Here is a 15,202-nt window from a genome sequence, read left to right on the forward strand (position 1 = left end):
ACAAGCTGGTGAGTCTGACATCAGTGGGGGATGGACAGAGCTGTACAGGAGCACAAAGTTGGAGACTGCCTGCAGCTCAGAGAAGTCACATGTTGTTGTTTTTTAACGCATCCAAATCAAAGCCCAGCCCCTGTGACTAACCAGGGTTTTGTCAGTATGAAAGAGTAAGTTATAACACACAATTATACTGTAATGCAAATGCTTAGAAAAGGCAGAGAGGCATCTTTGCACTGCAGGTGTCATGGGCTTTTACAATCTGTCTTTAGTGAGAATGAGGTCCCCGGTGACAGGTTCCCTTTAAATTCTACATCAGGCCCTGCTTGGAGAAGAATTGTTCTATTGCTCAAAATCGAAAGGGCACAGGCTATAGCCAAGGCGTAGCATGGACCACTACACCGCTGGACATGCCCCCTTTCAAGCCTACTTGGCGTGGCAGTTGTGTAAAGCGGAAACTACTCGCAGTTCCTGGAGATTCACAAGGAATTGCAATTATTTCAGGGCTTGGTACTGATAAATCTACCACTATGGGGCACATTTACTTACCCGGTCCTGTCGCGATCCCCGATTTGAACGGTCCGACGAAGATGAAGTCGGGTACGATTCACCAACATCGTGAGATAGCCCGAGATCCTGCATCTGTTGCTTCCCTGCTGAGGTCCGCCGGAGTTCACCTTCTTCTTCCCGTTCTTCCTGGTTTGTGTTTTGTGAAAGCCGGCGCCGATGCGCCAAAATCCGATCGCGTGCGCCAAAAACCCCTGTTAAATCCTCGGGAAACCCTTAGTAAATGAGCCTCTATGTGTTAATAACATTTTTGTTTTTTTGTTTTTTTCAGTGGATCAGCAGTCCATGGAAAAATTTTTTTTTTTTTTACATTTGCAGACTACAGTGCAGGTCAATGGGTCCACTAAGAAAAACTTATAACATCTTTGTTCAGATTTTTTTCACTGATGATAGTGGGGAACCTGATGTTTTGCCCAATAATTAACTCCTTAAGGACGCAGCCAATCTATAGCTTAAATTAACCCCCGAAACTAAATATATTTTCATAAACTGCCATTAGAAAGCATTGCCTCTATCCCTTCAATGTCCCTCTAGATGCCTGTAAACTTAAGCAATCAGGTACTAAAGGTGTATGCAAATGACCTGTGAAATGTCCAATGAGTCATTATCATATTCAGCTGTCCAGCTTATTCATGAGTGGGAGGCACAGCCACACCCCAAGTGCTTGACTGAAGCCTGCATAATGATGTGACACTCCTGGGTGCTGGCTCTTCTATGTACTTCCTGGTTCTGGCGACCACGACCCTGGCAGCCTGTGTGTGTATGAGATACTCCTATACACGTGACTAATAGTGTAATGTCTCCTCCATGTGCTTCCTGGTCCTGGCGCCCCTTCAGCCTGTGTGTGTATAGGAGAGATACAACAGCTCCAGGCAGCCATGTGTATAGCAGAACATGTCAGGTACATGTGTATTGGGAGGGAGTGTGTGTACAGTGTCTCTCACATGTGTATTAGGAGGGAGAGCATGTCAGCAGATAAAGCACAGACACTTGCAATGCTTTACTATACATTACACACAGACATGAGTGAGAAGAGGGGAGGGGTAACAGGGGTGATATCACTTTCTCTCCTAGAACTACCCCATTTTTAGCAGTGTTATACTGATAGCTTTATTGGATCCCTCTGATAAAACAAGCAGACAATGCAGCACCATAGCCTCTGAACGGACCAAGCTTAAAGCGGTCCGGTGTATTCATGAGGGGGCAGTCCAAGGAGGCGGTGACTGCCGCATGAAGCCCGGAAGTCACTGGTCTGGGGAGGGGGGTCCGGGGAAGAAGCGGCACCTCGGACCGCCCTCTCAAGAATATGCCGGAGCGCTGTAAGTTTTGAGGCTATTGAGCTGAAGTGTCTGCTAGTAGTTTACACTGCTAAAAATGCACTAGGAGTTGCTTACATTAGTGTGTTTTTTAAGGGTGACAGTTCCTCTTTAACTGCTGAGATGGAAAAGGTTTGTAGGAAAATATTCCTTGTATGACATGACAAAGAATGGATAATTTGTCTTATGATTGTCCTCACATTTCTGTAACCATAAATAACTGCAAAAGCAGAAGTATATTTATAGCCTTAAATAGGTGGACATGTGAATTTATTATTGATAGATTACTAAAAAAAAATTTGGCAATATTATGTCATACCTGTTATGCACCACATTTATTAGCAAACTAAGGCCTCATGAACAGATGCTCACCTGGACGAGCTGGGTGGAGGAGAGAGGAGGGGTGAGTGCTCCTCAACCCTCCCCTTTCCATAGAAAGACAAGCGGCCTGCGCCGTAATTCGCCAAAATATAGTAATATATACGCCAAAATATCCTATAGTTTTCTGTGCACAATTACGGTGTGGTGAGATAGCGTGCGCTCACAGCACAGTGACTGGGTGCCATAGACATCTATGGGAACTGTAATCTGGACACAAATTGTTCGGCCAGATCACAATCCCCATTATGTTTATGTTCATGAGACCTTAGGGTAATACATTACTTATTAGGTGCCGATTTCTGTGTAGCAAATCCACAACATAATACAGTAGCAATGTAGTAGTAGTATATACACACAATGCACAAAATAATCCACAGTACAATGCCTTTCCACTGCACGTTTCATGTGCGGCAAATGAGTGACATGCCACTTATTCCTGCAGATGGCGGTGCAGATAAAAGGAATTAGATTTACCGGTAATTCAGTTTCCTCCAGTACATCATGGCAGCCCCACCTGGAGACTGCTCCTATTTTCTGTAATCAAGAGAGTTTAAATGGCCTTCTCTTATAACCCCTCTCTAGTGTCTACCAAAGTACCACCAAGAAAGATTGTAATGACATAACCAACACTGAAAGTATGAAATGGGAGGGGAAAAAAACCTAGAGGCTGTCATGGTGAACTGGTGGAAACCGAATTACCGGTATGCCTAATTTCTTTTTTTTCACACTGCATCCCTACCAGATCACTTTTTAAGGAGGGACTATCACTTGAAGAATCTTCCTACCAAAGGCTAGATCTCCAGAAGGCAGCATCTGCTCTTGTTGAGTGTGCTTTAATTCAGTCCAGAGTAGGTACCTCCATCTCCATCTTTACCCATCTTGTAATGGAAGTCTTTGAGGCCTTGTACCCCTAATTTTTCCCAGAGAACTGTAGAAGCAGATTAGAGTCTTTCCTCCAATTTTTTTTTTTGTCATATCTAGGCATTGAATAACTGTTCTTTGTATATCCAGCAAGTTGAATTCTCTCTTTTGAGTGTTTTTGATTAGCACAAAATTGATAGCAAAATTTATCTCCTGATCTTTAAGAACTGTTATCTTCGATAAAAACTGTCTAGTTTAAGAAAAATCCTGCCTTCTAAAATACAGAGGAATGGTTGTTTACAAGATAGACTAGGTGAACTACAGGCCCTAAGAGCGGTTGTGATCTCTTTTAATGTATTTAGTTTTAGCACTTTAAAGAGTTCGGATTTTGGCATTGTTGGGTTTTTGTTAATATGGAGGTTTATCCCCACATAATGAGCACAACTTTTTCAAGATCTTCAGATTTTTCAAGATTTGTGATTGGCATCCTGCTAGCCACCAGAGTATCTATGACTTTGACAGAGAGACCCTTTGTTTTTAGTAGAGTCCTTTCAGGATCCAGGCCACTGAATTTAGGAGCTGAACATTTAGATGATGAACTGGTCCCTGTAGTAGAAGGTCTGGGGGTAGAGGTAGCTAAATCGGATCCTCCAAAGCCATCTTCCCGAGGGCAGAAAACCAGCTTTTCTTTGGCCAAAATGGAGTAATTATAATTAATTGTTGGCTCTTGACAGAGATTCTGCAGAAACTTTGCTATTAGAGGGACTACCAGGTATTGGTGTATTAGGGCCAGTCCAGCCACTTTAAATGGACAGTGTATGTGTACTGCCCCTGTAAGTGCAGGAGCTATAATGGGGATTTGAGGAGTCAGTTTTTAGGACAGGGGAAGTAGTGAGTTCCCAGTGACCTCTACCTACCATGACGTCACATCCAGTTTGTAATAAGATAGTTTTACATTTTCAATTTGAACACCGGTGGTTTCTAATCACACAAAGACTGCTGCATATTTATAATTTTTAGGGGTATTTATGAGATGTTTATGTAAATTTTATTGATCTTTTAATATATTTATTAAAAATTATGTTTTCATTGGTCCTATCGTGCTTATAGTTAAATATATTGGCCCTTGGTAGTTCCATTTCCTATAAGAATACTAAGATTTTGGATATATTGAGAAAGCGTCCAGCCCCAGTGAATCATCCCTGGGATCTAGAGAGAAGAACCAGTACCTTGTTGTTCTTCCAAGATGCAAAGAGATCCAGTAGTGGAGTCCCATTTTTTTGTTAGAGTGGAATCTGGATTCAGAGTTTTTTTTAACCTTTTCAGATAAATTGCAGATAGGGACAGGATGTTCTGTCCGGCCCACCTGAATATATTCATAAATAAAATGCAGAGGTCCTGAGATCTTGTTCCTCGCTGTGTCTGAAGGAAGGCTACCATGGTGGTATTGTCTGACATTATTTTGACGTGGGTTCACTTCAGAAATTGGGTGAATTTTTTCAAGGTCTCTCATTTCCCCGGAAGTGCTCTGTAGCTCGAGAATTTTGTTCTTATCTTGGTGGTCCTATCACTTTGTAAGCTCTTTCCTGATAAAACAGCTCCCCAACCCTGAAGGCTGGCGTCGGTCTGAATGGTTATAATCGGATGAGGATTCCAGCAGATCCCTTTCTCTAAGTTCAGCCTTTTCCTCCACCACAGGAGATCTATTTTTACCATGGGGGAATTTGAAATTCCTTATCTACATGGGGCGGATTCTTGTTCCAAATAGACAATATCCACTTTTGTAATGCCCTTGCGTGGTACCATCTGACATATTGGATACATGATGTGAGGGTCCCCAGGAGTTTCATGGTTGTTCGAATTATGCATTGTTTCTTTTTTTGGAAGCATTTCATACCTATTCATAATTATTCCTTTTTTGTCCTGGAAAAGGAAGGAGTTTTGTTTTTCTGAATGCAGGAGCTATCCTAAAAAGGTCTTTCTCTTTTCTGCTTTCAAGTCCGATTTCTAGATATTTACTATCCATCATGCGTTCTATAATTTTGCCTCCAGCTCTATCATTACCATTGTGAAGGTTCTTGGAACTGACAAGATCCCGAATGGGAGAGTTCTGAACTAATAATGCACCATATGCTGTCCACAGGATCCTTTGCTGCAAATCTTAGGAATTGCTGGTAATCTGGTAATTTGCGTCTGAGATAGAAGGTACACATGACATAATTCTTTCTGATGAGTGGTGTGGCTGACTTAATTGATTCCATTTTGAACTAATGGTATGATCCATTTGTTTTGATTTTTAAAATTTATTATAAGCCCGAATGACCATTTGGCTTTTTTTTAATTAAAGGGAGTAGAACCCTTTTCCTCTCTCCTTCTGTGGTTTAGGGTCCCAAATCAGCCTGTATCAGGTCTCTATGTGGCCCCCAAGTAAAAACAAAAGAAAAAAGATTGAAACTTGCCTAGATGCGAGTCTGATGAGGCACATCGGACTTGTAAATGCAGCGGTGTCTGATGCGCTCCATCACATGGAGCTCAGGAGGGAAGGTGATTGTGCTCACATATTAACCTCATACAGGGAGATTCGGGGCACTAAACTACCAGCCATAGGGACCTGTGAGTGGCTTAGTGACCCGAATCGCCCTGTATGAGGTTCTCTTTAAGAATAGGGAGGGTATTTAGCATTACCTCTCCAGATGTTTTCTCTAGAATAGAGGAAGCAGCTACATTAGATTTATCATCGCCGATTAACAGGCCCATTTCACAAGTGCATCACATTTGCAATCCATAGGCCTCCTCGCTTTTGAAATTGAATTCCGGCACCACTGGACTCACTACCGGTCAGACGCCATACTGTTTCCAGTCTCCAACCGTGTCACGATGAATTCCCTCCCCATGACAGGAACCATCCAGTCATGCCAAGGAGCACAAGAGGCGCCAGGGACCCGGAAAGCCCCCCACAAGCCTTCCCCTTATCCAACACGCCTGTTCCCCCCTCTAACTCTTCTTGGCCGCTGGATGAGGAACTGCCAGATGGTCATCCTGATACTGGGAAGGTCTAAGGGAAGCTAAGACAGCCTGTGCACCCCAGGGAGGAGATACCTCTCTTATCCTCTGAAGGGACAGGAAGACACTGGTGAGGGGTTGTTAGGGAGGGCCATTTAAACTCTTGACTTCCTGTCCCGACAGAGAGTAGAAGCAACCTCCAGCTGGGGACGCAGTGGAAAAATCAACCTTTGAAAAGCAAATGGTGGACCTCCACTCCCCTCACCAGGGCAGAATCGTGAAAACATTGCTTTTGGCTAGTTCTATTAGACATCTGCAAATGGTACACCTTTAAGGCCCCAAGCAGCCATGAGAACTTGTTGGCATCATTTGATTGTGTCGCTGGGGGAAATATGGGTTACAGTGCAACTGATCATCCAGAGTCATTGCATGCAGCATAAATCACGTAGGGAAAAGGTATAGGACTTAAGCAAAGTCAAGTTTTTTTAGTTTGATCAGTCTTAGGCCTTATTAACAAAAATGTATGTTCTATCTTTTCCCAGTGTTACAGTGCCACACATTGCCGCGCAATGCCCTATTGCTGTTTATGGGGACGTATATGCCGAAGATATACGTCTCCACAACAGTGGACTGACCAGGTCAGTCTTATAGTTGCCTTCCAAAGATGATTATAATGGAAGCATTATATAATTTTGACTAGTTCTTTACACTCTGAAGAGAATTTGTATGTATAAAGCATTATACCGGCGGCACACATCATGTTTAGTCAGTGAAAACTGTTTGGTTTGTCGTCTTTTTATCACTCCTCGGCTACAGCAGCTCCTTCTGTTCTTCTATCCTTCAGTTGTGTGTTCACCAGCTAGGAGGGGTTAAATGAGGTGGCAACTGCATTTGGTCCACAAATCTGACTTGAAATGCAAGCTGTGTTTTATTGACATTTATTGTGGATAGAAATATAAATTTGTACTATGAATGACATAATAGTAGTAATCAGTAGATTAGAGATGCACAAAATAAAAGATTTAGGTCCTTTTTGTATAAGAGATAAAATACTCTCACTTCACTGGAAGTTCTATATAAATCAAGGGTTTCATTGATATATTGCAAGCTAACCTAAACAATTATAAAACAATGAAATTATCACTTGCCAATTATAAACACTGAAACTCATTGGGCCCCCCCCAAAAAACACGGTTTATAAAAAATGTCTTAAAGAAGTACCAATCTTAGATGAAAATTTGTTGTTCTACTCCTTTTAGCAAATTTTTAAAAACGCATGAAAATGAATCTTATGTTTTATTCTCTGATAAAAATTACATTTACATTGCTTTCCATTGGTTATTTGTAAAGTGGTTCATCTGTTGTCAAATTCAGGTAACATGATTTACAGACTCCAGCCGCCATCAATGATGTGTGCGTTACCTGTAACATAGGCAGCCTAAAAAGACAAGAAAAAGTATGCGTGTAAGAAATAATAAAACATAAGAATGCAAAACAGATTAAATATATATTTTACAGTACCATAACAAAGACCTACTTAGGATCTTTCTAAAGACAAGCTCACACTCAATGAAGAACCTTAAAGGGGTTGTCCAAGTTTTGAAAAAAAAATATAGGTGGCCGGGAGCGGGCTGCCTAAAACAATAAAGATGTACTTACCTTCCGGTGCCCTCCGGTATCCAGCAAACATGGTTGCCGGAGAAGCGCTGGACTCATCTTCCGGCCGGCCGTGGCCGGGTACGCCTATCCGTCCCTATACACAGCATTTTGTATGGGGGCCGGAAGGTTGTCGGGTCCGGCCGGAAGCTGAATTTAGCGCTGCTCCAGCGGCCATGTTTGTTTACATGGCGCCCGGACCGGAGCGACAGCAGCGCTGGATACTGAAGGGCACCGGAAGGTAAGTACATCTTTATTGTTTTAGGCAGCCCGCTCCCGGCCACATCGAGTTTTGAAAAAAAAAATATGACAACCTCTTTAAAGACCAAGAAAGGACCAAAATAAGCTGTTCTTACAGATAGGTGTGCCTTAAAAACAGAATAATCATTCATCTAATGACAGTCTGCTACAAAATCAAAAATGTGTGAATTTTCAAAAATAAAATAAAAATGCGATATTCACTATGCATCAGATGCTCCCCCAGAAGCATTGCAGCAGAACCTTAAAGACATTAAGCACAGCCTCATGTTCTCAGCTAAATGGAGAAAACCTGGTAGACAATAGTAACTAGAACAATTATAGGGGTTCTCCGGCCATAAAGATCATATTTAATAAACTTTATCTTGCTTAATATAACAAATTGTCAATTTACACCAATTTGCTATATTTAGCTGTTTTAGAGATGTCAAAATCATTCACTTACCTTGTTCTCCTCCGTTGGTGATCTCCTAGTAAAGGACACATAATTTCCTATATTTATTGGCGCATGCACGATTGCTTTGTGTTGCCTGTGGGGCTTCTCATTAACTAATAGGAGCGGTGAAAAGGATCATGGTACGGAAGAAAGAAACTAGAGAGGCACAGCGCTAACAAAACATCCAGAATCAGGTTTTTGAGACATCAAATTGAAATCAATCAGTCCAGGCAAAGGGGATCTGGAAACAGACTGTATGTGGGGATTCTCTAGCTCACATAGTAAACAGTGGTTAGAAATCTATATATACAAGGAGAAAGAAAGAGCTGGCACTCACCGCTGATGAAGTAAAACGGTCTTTTATTCCATATCGCTAAAAAACTTCTCTACAGGAGAAAGGAATGAAGCAGCAGCCCACAAGAGACGACGGCCCGTTTCACGCTGCAAGCCGTCCCACAAGGCAGGATTAAGCGATTGTAGCGCGAAACGGGCCATCGTCTCGTGGGCTCCTGCTTCATTCCTCTCTCCTGTAGAGAAGTTTTTTAGCGATATGGAATAAAAGACCGTTTTACTTCATCAGCGGTGAGTGCCAGCTCTTTCTTTCTCCTTGTATATATGGAAAAGGATCATTGTACTTGAAGTATTTAGGAGGCCCCCATGGCCATCTTTTTACTGCCGTCAGTGGAAGGAGACCAAAGGTAGGAAAAACTTATAAGATAAAGTAGCAGGGCAGTTTTGCTTTCAATAGATTATGATTATATATTGTTACATTATGTCCTGGGCTAGCAAAAAAAAGATTTTTTTTTTTTACACTGAATGTGCGGGGAACCCCTTTTAGGAAGCATTCCACCAAAGAATACAGCTTGTTGGAAAGATACAATTGTATCTATATGAAAAAGGGGAAACCAGATAAATTACAAAATCTCATCACATGTTCAAGGCAGAGGAGTCATACTCACCACTTCAATCTCCATCATTAGAATAGGATTAATAAGGGGAGCCACGCTTGGTCAAATAGTTATATACAATGCTTAGTGCAAATGATCGAACAGGTGAACAGGGGTCTGTTCCATTGAAAATTGACAGAACAGCCCTTCGCACATGCTCTTCTCATCTCTATGGTGCTAATAGAGATAGCCAAGTGCCATTCTCAACAATCTGTGGATAGGGGAGAACTTGTTCTGATTGGACAACCCCTTTAAGGACACTGCACTTTTCAGTTTTTTACAACTCACGTTTTACATGCCATAAATTTTTTATTTTTCAATTACAGAGCTGTAGGAGGCTTGTACTGTATAGGAATGTACTGAAAAGCTGGAAAAGAATTCCAAATGCAGTAGAATTCACAAAAACCCAGTTGTACCATGTGTTATGTTTTTAAAGCTGTCACTGTGCGCTTCAAATGACACCTCTCATTTTTTCTTTGGGTCAGTTCAGTTAAAAGTTTGCTATGTTTTTATACCTCTAAAACAAGTTGTAAACATTTTTGAAAAAAAAGAATATGTTTTTCCATTTTATGACATCCATATCTTTTTCATACTTCTGTGTACAGACCTGGGTAAGGTGTTATTTTTTTTAATGGAATGTACCTTATGTGATCACTATTTTAATACAATGGGAAAAGGGATACCTAAAATGCTTATGATTTCAGGTTTCTCTAGTTCTGTCATTTGGTGTTAGATCATCTGTACACAGTAACATGAGGCAATACTATTATGAGAAACCTCAGCCTGCTACATCTGCTCCCCATGTGTCCCCCTGCTCCTCCCACGCTTACCGAGTTCCCCAAGTTTTCCCCCTCACACAGTCAGCCCCTCTCCCCACACAGACCACCTCCTCAGTCTAGCCCCCCCCCCCCTCCCCCGTGCTCTCCCACCTCCTCACTCAGTTAGCCCCCTTCATATGAGATTGTTTAGCTGTATCATGGTTAAAAATGTCCAACAAGTAGAAGGTCTAGGCTAAGAAGGTTATTTTGTTTTTCATAATGCTGTACAAATTTCATTTAGTCTTAATTCCCCCCACTGTGTATCGCAAAGTATAGGACATGTGTACCGCAAAATATAAAGACATATCTTATTTTTGGGCCGATTTGCGGTTTTTGGGAATTCTCTGTAGAGGGGAGGGGTGAGGACTGCTCAATCTCCTATCTTCTCCACTCAGTCGGGTGCTTGGAGGGAGCCTTAATCTGAGCAAACCACTATAAGAAACATAGCAGAAAACCTTTTTTAACTTGCATAGAAAGCTAAGCTTACCAAGGGAAAACAAGGGGAGCTATTGAACTTGGCAGGTTTTAGGGTTACCAGATAAGCCGTATGTCTATGATCCATTCAGATAAGAAAGTCTTGTGGTTACTCTCTTTTAGTATCTGAAGCGGGGCCAAACTCAATAACTACTCACAGAAATAGACGTGGGGTCTTCTTAGGCAGTGCCCTCAAGCAATAATCTCTTCCTAAAATTCTCCTCTCTTTTACAGCTTTACTGCCTCCTCACAGGACCTATCCAGCTGCTCCTTTCACATCACCTCAATCTACACTACACTACCACTATATCGAAGGCTGCATTCAGACAAACGTACAAGGTCCCCCCTAGACGGCAATGGCCGCACATGAGGAAAAGATAGGACATGTCCTATCTTTCCCCATGTGCACGGCCCATATGCCGTGCATTTCTATGGAGAGGGGAGGGGTCACCCCTCCTCCTCTCCATCGCGGGTCGACATATGCCCATCCAGCTGTAGTCCGCGGGCATACGTTCGTCTAAATGCACCTAAAAGGGAACCTGTCACCTTATTAGCACATATACAGCCAGTGACAGGTTCATATAGAACCCTATTAACTGACACCCTTCTTTTAGCCTTCAACATGCCTTTTCCCTCTAAAGAAGGTAAGCCGGGATCTAAGAGGTAGGGCTTTGCCTACTCCCTTGCCTGCCACACACACAGTTGCCACCCACACCAGCAGCTCCATTTCACACAGTTGTCCCCACCCTGCACCAGCAGTAATCCTTCACACAGTGTCCAACCTGCACCAGCAGGTCCCCTTCACACAGTGCCCACCCTGCACCAGCAGCTACCCCTCACACAGTGCCCACCCTGCACCAGCAGCTACCCCTCACACAGTGCCCACCCTGCACCAGCAGCTACCCCTCACACAGTGCCCACCCTGCACCAGCAGCTACCCCTCACACAGTGCCCACCCTGCACCAGCAGCTACCCCTCACACAGTGCCCACCCTGCACCAGCAGCTACCCCTCACACAGTGCCCACCCTGCACCAGCAGCTCCCCTTCACACAGTGCATCCTGCACCAGCAGCTCCCCTTCACACAGTGCATCCTGCACCAGCAGCTCCCCTTCAGACAGTGCATCCTGCACCAGCAGCTCCCCTTCACACAGTGCATCCTGCACCAGCAGCTCCCCTTCATAAAGTGCCCCCATGTTCTGCACCAGCAGCTCCCCTTCACACAGGTCCGCCAACTTGCACCAGCAGCTTCCCTTCACACAATGCCCCCTCCTGCACCAGCAGCTCCCCTTTACACAGTGCCCCCCCTACTTGTTACTTACATCTCTCTACATTATCATTGTCTGAAGAACACCGTTAGAATTGATGTTCCAAAACATTCCTCCTGCTGCCAGGGACAGAGCCCAATATCCAGGACTGTCCCGTTGGTTCCAGGACGGCTGGGAGATATGTGTCAGTGCAGTTTTGGAGTTGTTGGGAGAATTTAAGTTAGTAGTAAGGGGACCGGTGATTAAAAAGCCTGTAGTTTATTTCTCACCTTGTGTGGTAGAAAAATACAGATGCAGCCTCATGTAAGCCTTCTGCTTAAATAAACTGCCAGTGCAGATATTCAGTTGGTGAATCAATGGGTATATACACAAGATTTGTTGATTTGCGCAAAGTATGACTGGCACAATCATTGGAAAGTATGATGCGTGTGTGTGTGTGTGTGTGTGTGTGTGTGTGTGTGTGCGTGCAATTTTAGAGCATTATAGATACCTGTTATGTACCCTGTATGTGTGCCATCTAATGAGGAGAAACCCATTGTAAAAATGAGAAACTTAAAAGATTTACATTTTACTCATTGCGCAAGTCGTACTTTGATTCCACCAGCATATCTTCTCTGTCTACTCACTAATCCTAACAGGAGATGTAATGACAGACCTATTCTCAACAAAGGCCCCAGGGCAGTTGTATGCACTGTCTCTATGGAATTGGGACACTGTCAAGGACATTTATTATGACTTTAAATGACCATCTTAGATTTTAATCGTAACTGAGAAGATCAATATCTAGTATCTAGGTAAATGCTGATGCATTTTATGGTTGTTGTGAGCTTTATAGAAGTTTTATAGTTTTTAGTAATTATGGTAGTGGGAGTAGTCTTGATTCAATTTTATGGCTACCTATTATGGTATACATTACATCACGCATCCATATATGAGCTTAAAATTAGCAAACTGCAGGTATAGAAGAGGATATGCAGATGCACTGAAAGAAGTGAAATCAGGAGATTCTAAAAGAACAGTTACTTGTACTCACTACTTGGCTGCATGAGTTGTGCAGGAAACCGCTGTATGTTGGCTTCAAATATAAATATAAGGCGCACAAAAAAATCCTTTGATTTTCTCAGAAATCAAAAGTGCGCCTTATAGTCCAGTGTGCCTTATATATGAACCACTTACAGACAACAGCTGCCTTGAACTGTGCACAGGTCTGCCACCTGCTGGTCATTAATCAGATGCGCCTTATATATGAATCTAGATGTTTTAGCAGGCATTTATTGATGGTGTGCCTTATAGTCCGAAAAATACGGTAGGTATTATGTATGTTATGTATATGATGTAAGAAAAATAGAGAATTTCAGTACATATTTTGAGTCTTAATGAGATGACTAAGATGGCAGTTACCAAGACCAAATGGTTCAGGGTGGCAATTGAAGAAGTAATGTTGAGTCAGGACATTGTAACCATCCTGCAACCCCTCCACACCAGACTCTACACTGTAATGGTTGCTGTAGGGTTAGTTTTAGCTGCAGTTTCAACTCATAACCCAATCTTAGTGAAATATCAAGCTACTTTGTGGAGGGTGTACAAGGAACAAAAAGTTTTCTCCCTCTCAGGAGGGCCCTCACAGCTCCAATGGTGGCTCCTGGTCTCTGGTTTTATGAGACCATAAGCACTGTCAAGTTCATCCTACATATGCATACTAAGCCAGTCACTCCCTTTAAAGGGCACCTACCACCCCGATTCTACCTATAAAAGGTAGAAGGGGTGGTAGGTGGATGGATGGGACATGAGGATAGCCCTTTTTTGGGCTAATCCTCACGTCCCGGGTGTCTTTTAGAAAACTTTATTGCATGTATATGCTAATTTTTTTATGCGGCTACTGGGGCGTGGAGTAGCCGGACATGAGGCTACTAGTCGCGGCTATTCCACGCCCCAGTAGCCACGTTACTCCACCTACCAGGTAATCTTCGGCCCTCGTCCGAGTCCCCCGGCTATTGCGCATGCGCAGTAGTTCCGGCCCCGGAGCCGCGGCCACGCTGAAGATTACCTGGTAGGCGGAGTAACGTGGCTACTGGGGCATGGAGTAGCCGCGACTTGTGGCCTCATGTCCGGCTACTCCACGCCCCAGTAGCCGCATAAAAAAATTAGCATATACATGTAATAAAGTTTTTTAAAAGACACCCGGGGCGTGAGGATTAGCCCAAAAAAGGGCTATCCTCACGTCCCATCCATCCAAATACCACCCCTTCTACCTTTATAGGTAGAATCGGGGTGGTAGGTTCCCTTTAATGGTCACATGGGAATGGATGGCTACAGGGGCCAAAGTTTGGCTGAGTGGTCACATGCAGAATGGAAAGTGTGGTCCCATAGGCTTGATTACAGAAAAAAAAAAAACTTGTTGGAGCAGTGTCTTTAGAATTATGGCAAATGTATTTTCACAAATGCTTTAAAATTGGGGCAGCACGGTGGCATTACAGTGGTTAGCATTACAGCCCTGCAGTGCTGGGGACCTGGGTTCAAGTCTCAGGGTCAACATCATCAAAGAGTTTGTATGTTCTCTCCGTGTTTGGGTGGGTTTCCTCCCACACTCCAAAATATACTGGTAGGGTGATCAGATTGTGAGCCCCTATTTGGCAAGCTATGTGCAGCGCAGTGCAGTGGCGTTGCTAGGGTGGTAAAAGATCTGGGGCACGGGCCCCAATGCATTTGTATCAGACTTTCAGTAATGCTCCCTCCTGTACATAACCCCTCACATGTGGTTGTGCCAATAACAACTTTACTGACGGTATACACAGCTACAGAAACACCAGAGAAATCCTGACTTACATCCAGTGACTGCAGGTGACATGTCCACTTCACTATTAGGGTGGTGGCACAAGTGACGTTTTGAACCTGCTGTTAGTCCGGTTTTAGTCATGCGTTTTCAGTCCGTTAAAAAAACGCATCCGTTTTTGTCCGGTTTTCCCAATTATCTTAATTAAAAACTAGCAAAAATGGATGTGTTTTCTAAAAACAGGTTCAAAACGCCAACCACCATTAGACCCGGCATCACCACGTCTCCTTTCTGTGGAGTTCACCACACAAACATCTTATGTCCTTCATTGTCCCAAAATTTGGGTTCTCCGAAGTTGTGTTCACATGCTGCAGTTTCAAATGCATCGCAATCAGTTTTGAGGCGGTTTAAGGTGCAGTTTTCTTATTTTAACAAAAAGACATTTGTGGAA

The 15,202-nt window shown here is 43.2% G+C and overlaps 1 protein-coding gene across 3 annotated transcripts in view; it reads right to left on the reverse strand.

Annotated features, from left to right (window-relative positions):
- Window positions 1-7,405: 7,405 nt before the first annotated feature.
- BDH2 (3-hydroxybutyrate dehydrogenase 2) overlaps window positions 7,406-15,202 on the reverse strand; it is a 28,856-nt gene continuing 21,059 nt past the window's right edge. For all 3 annotated transcript variants that reach the window (XM_072118797.1, XM_072118788.1, XM_072118778.1), the window contains exon 10: window positions 7,406-7,560. In XM_072118797.1, the coding sequence (XP_071974898.1) occupies window positions 7,507-7,560 (54 nt within the window). In that variant the 3' untranslated portion in view covers window positions 7,406-7,506. The remainder of the gene's footprint in view (window positions 7,561-15,202) is intronic.

Source organism: Engystomops pustulosus, chromosome 1, assembly GCF_040894005.1.
Source record: "Engystomops pustulosus chromosome 1, aEngPut4.maternal, whole genome shotgun sequence".
In the NCBI taxonomy this organism is placed as follows: domain Eukaryota; kingdom Metazoa; phylum Chordata; class Amphibia; order Anura; family Leptodactylidae; genus Engystomops; species Engystomops pustulosus.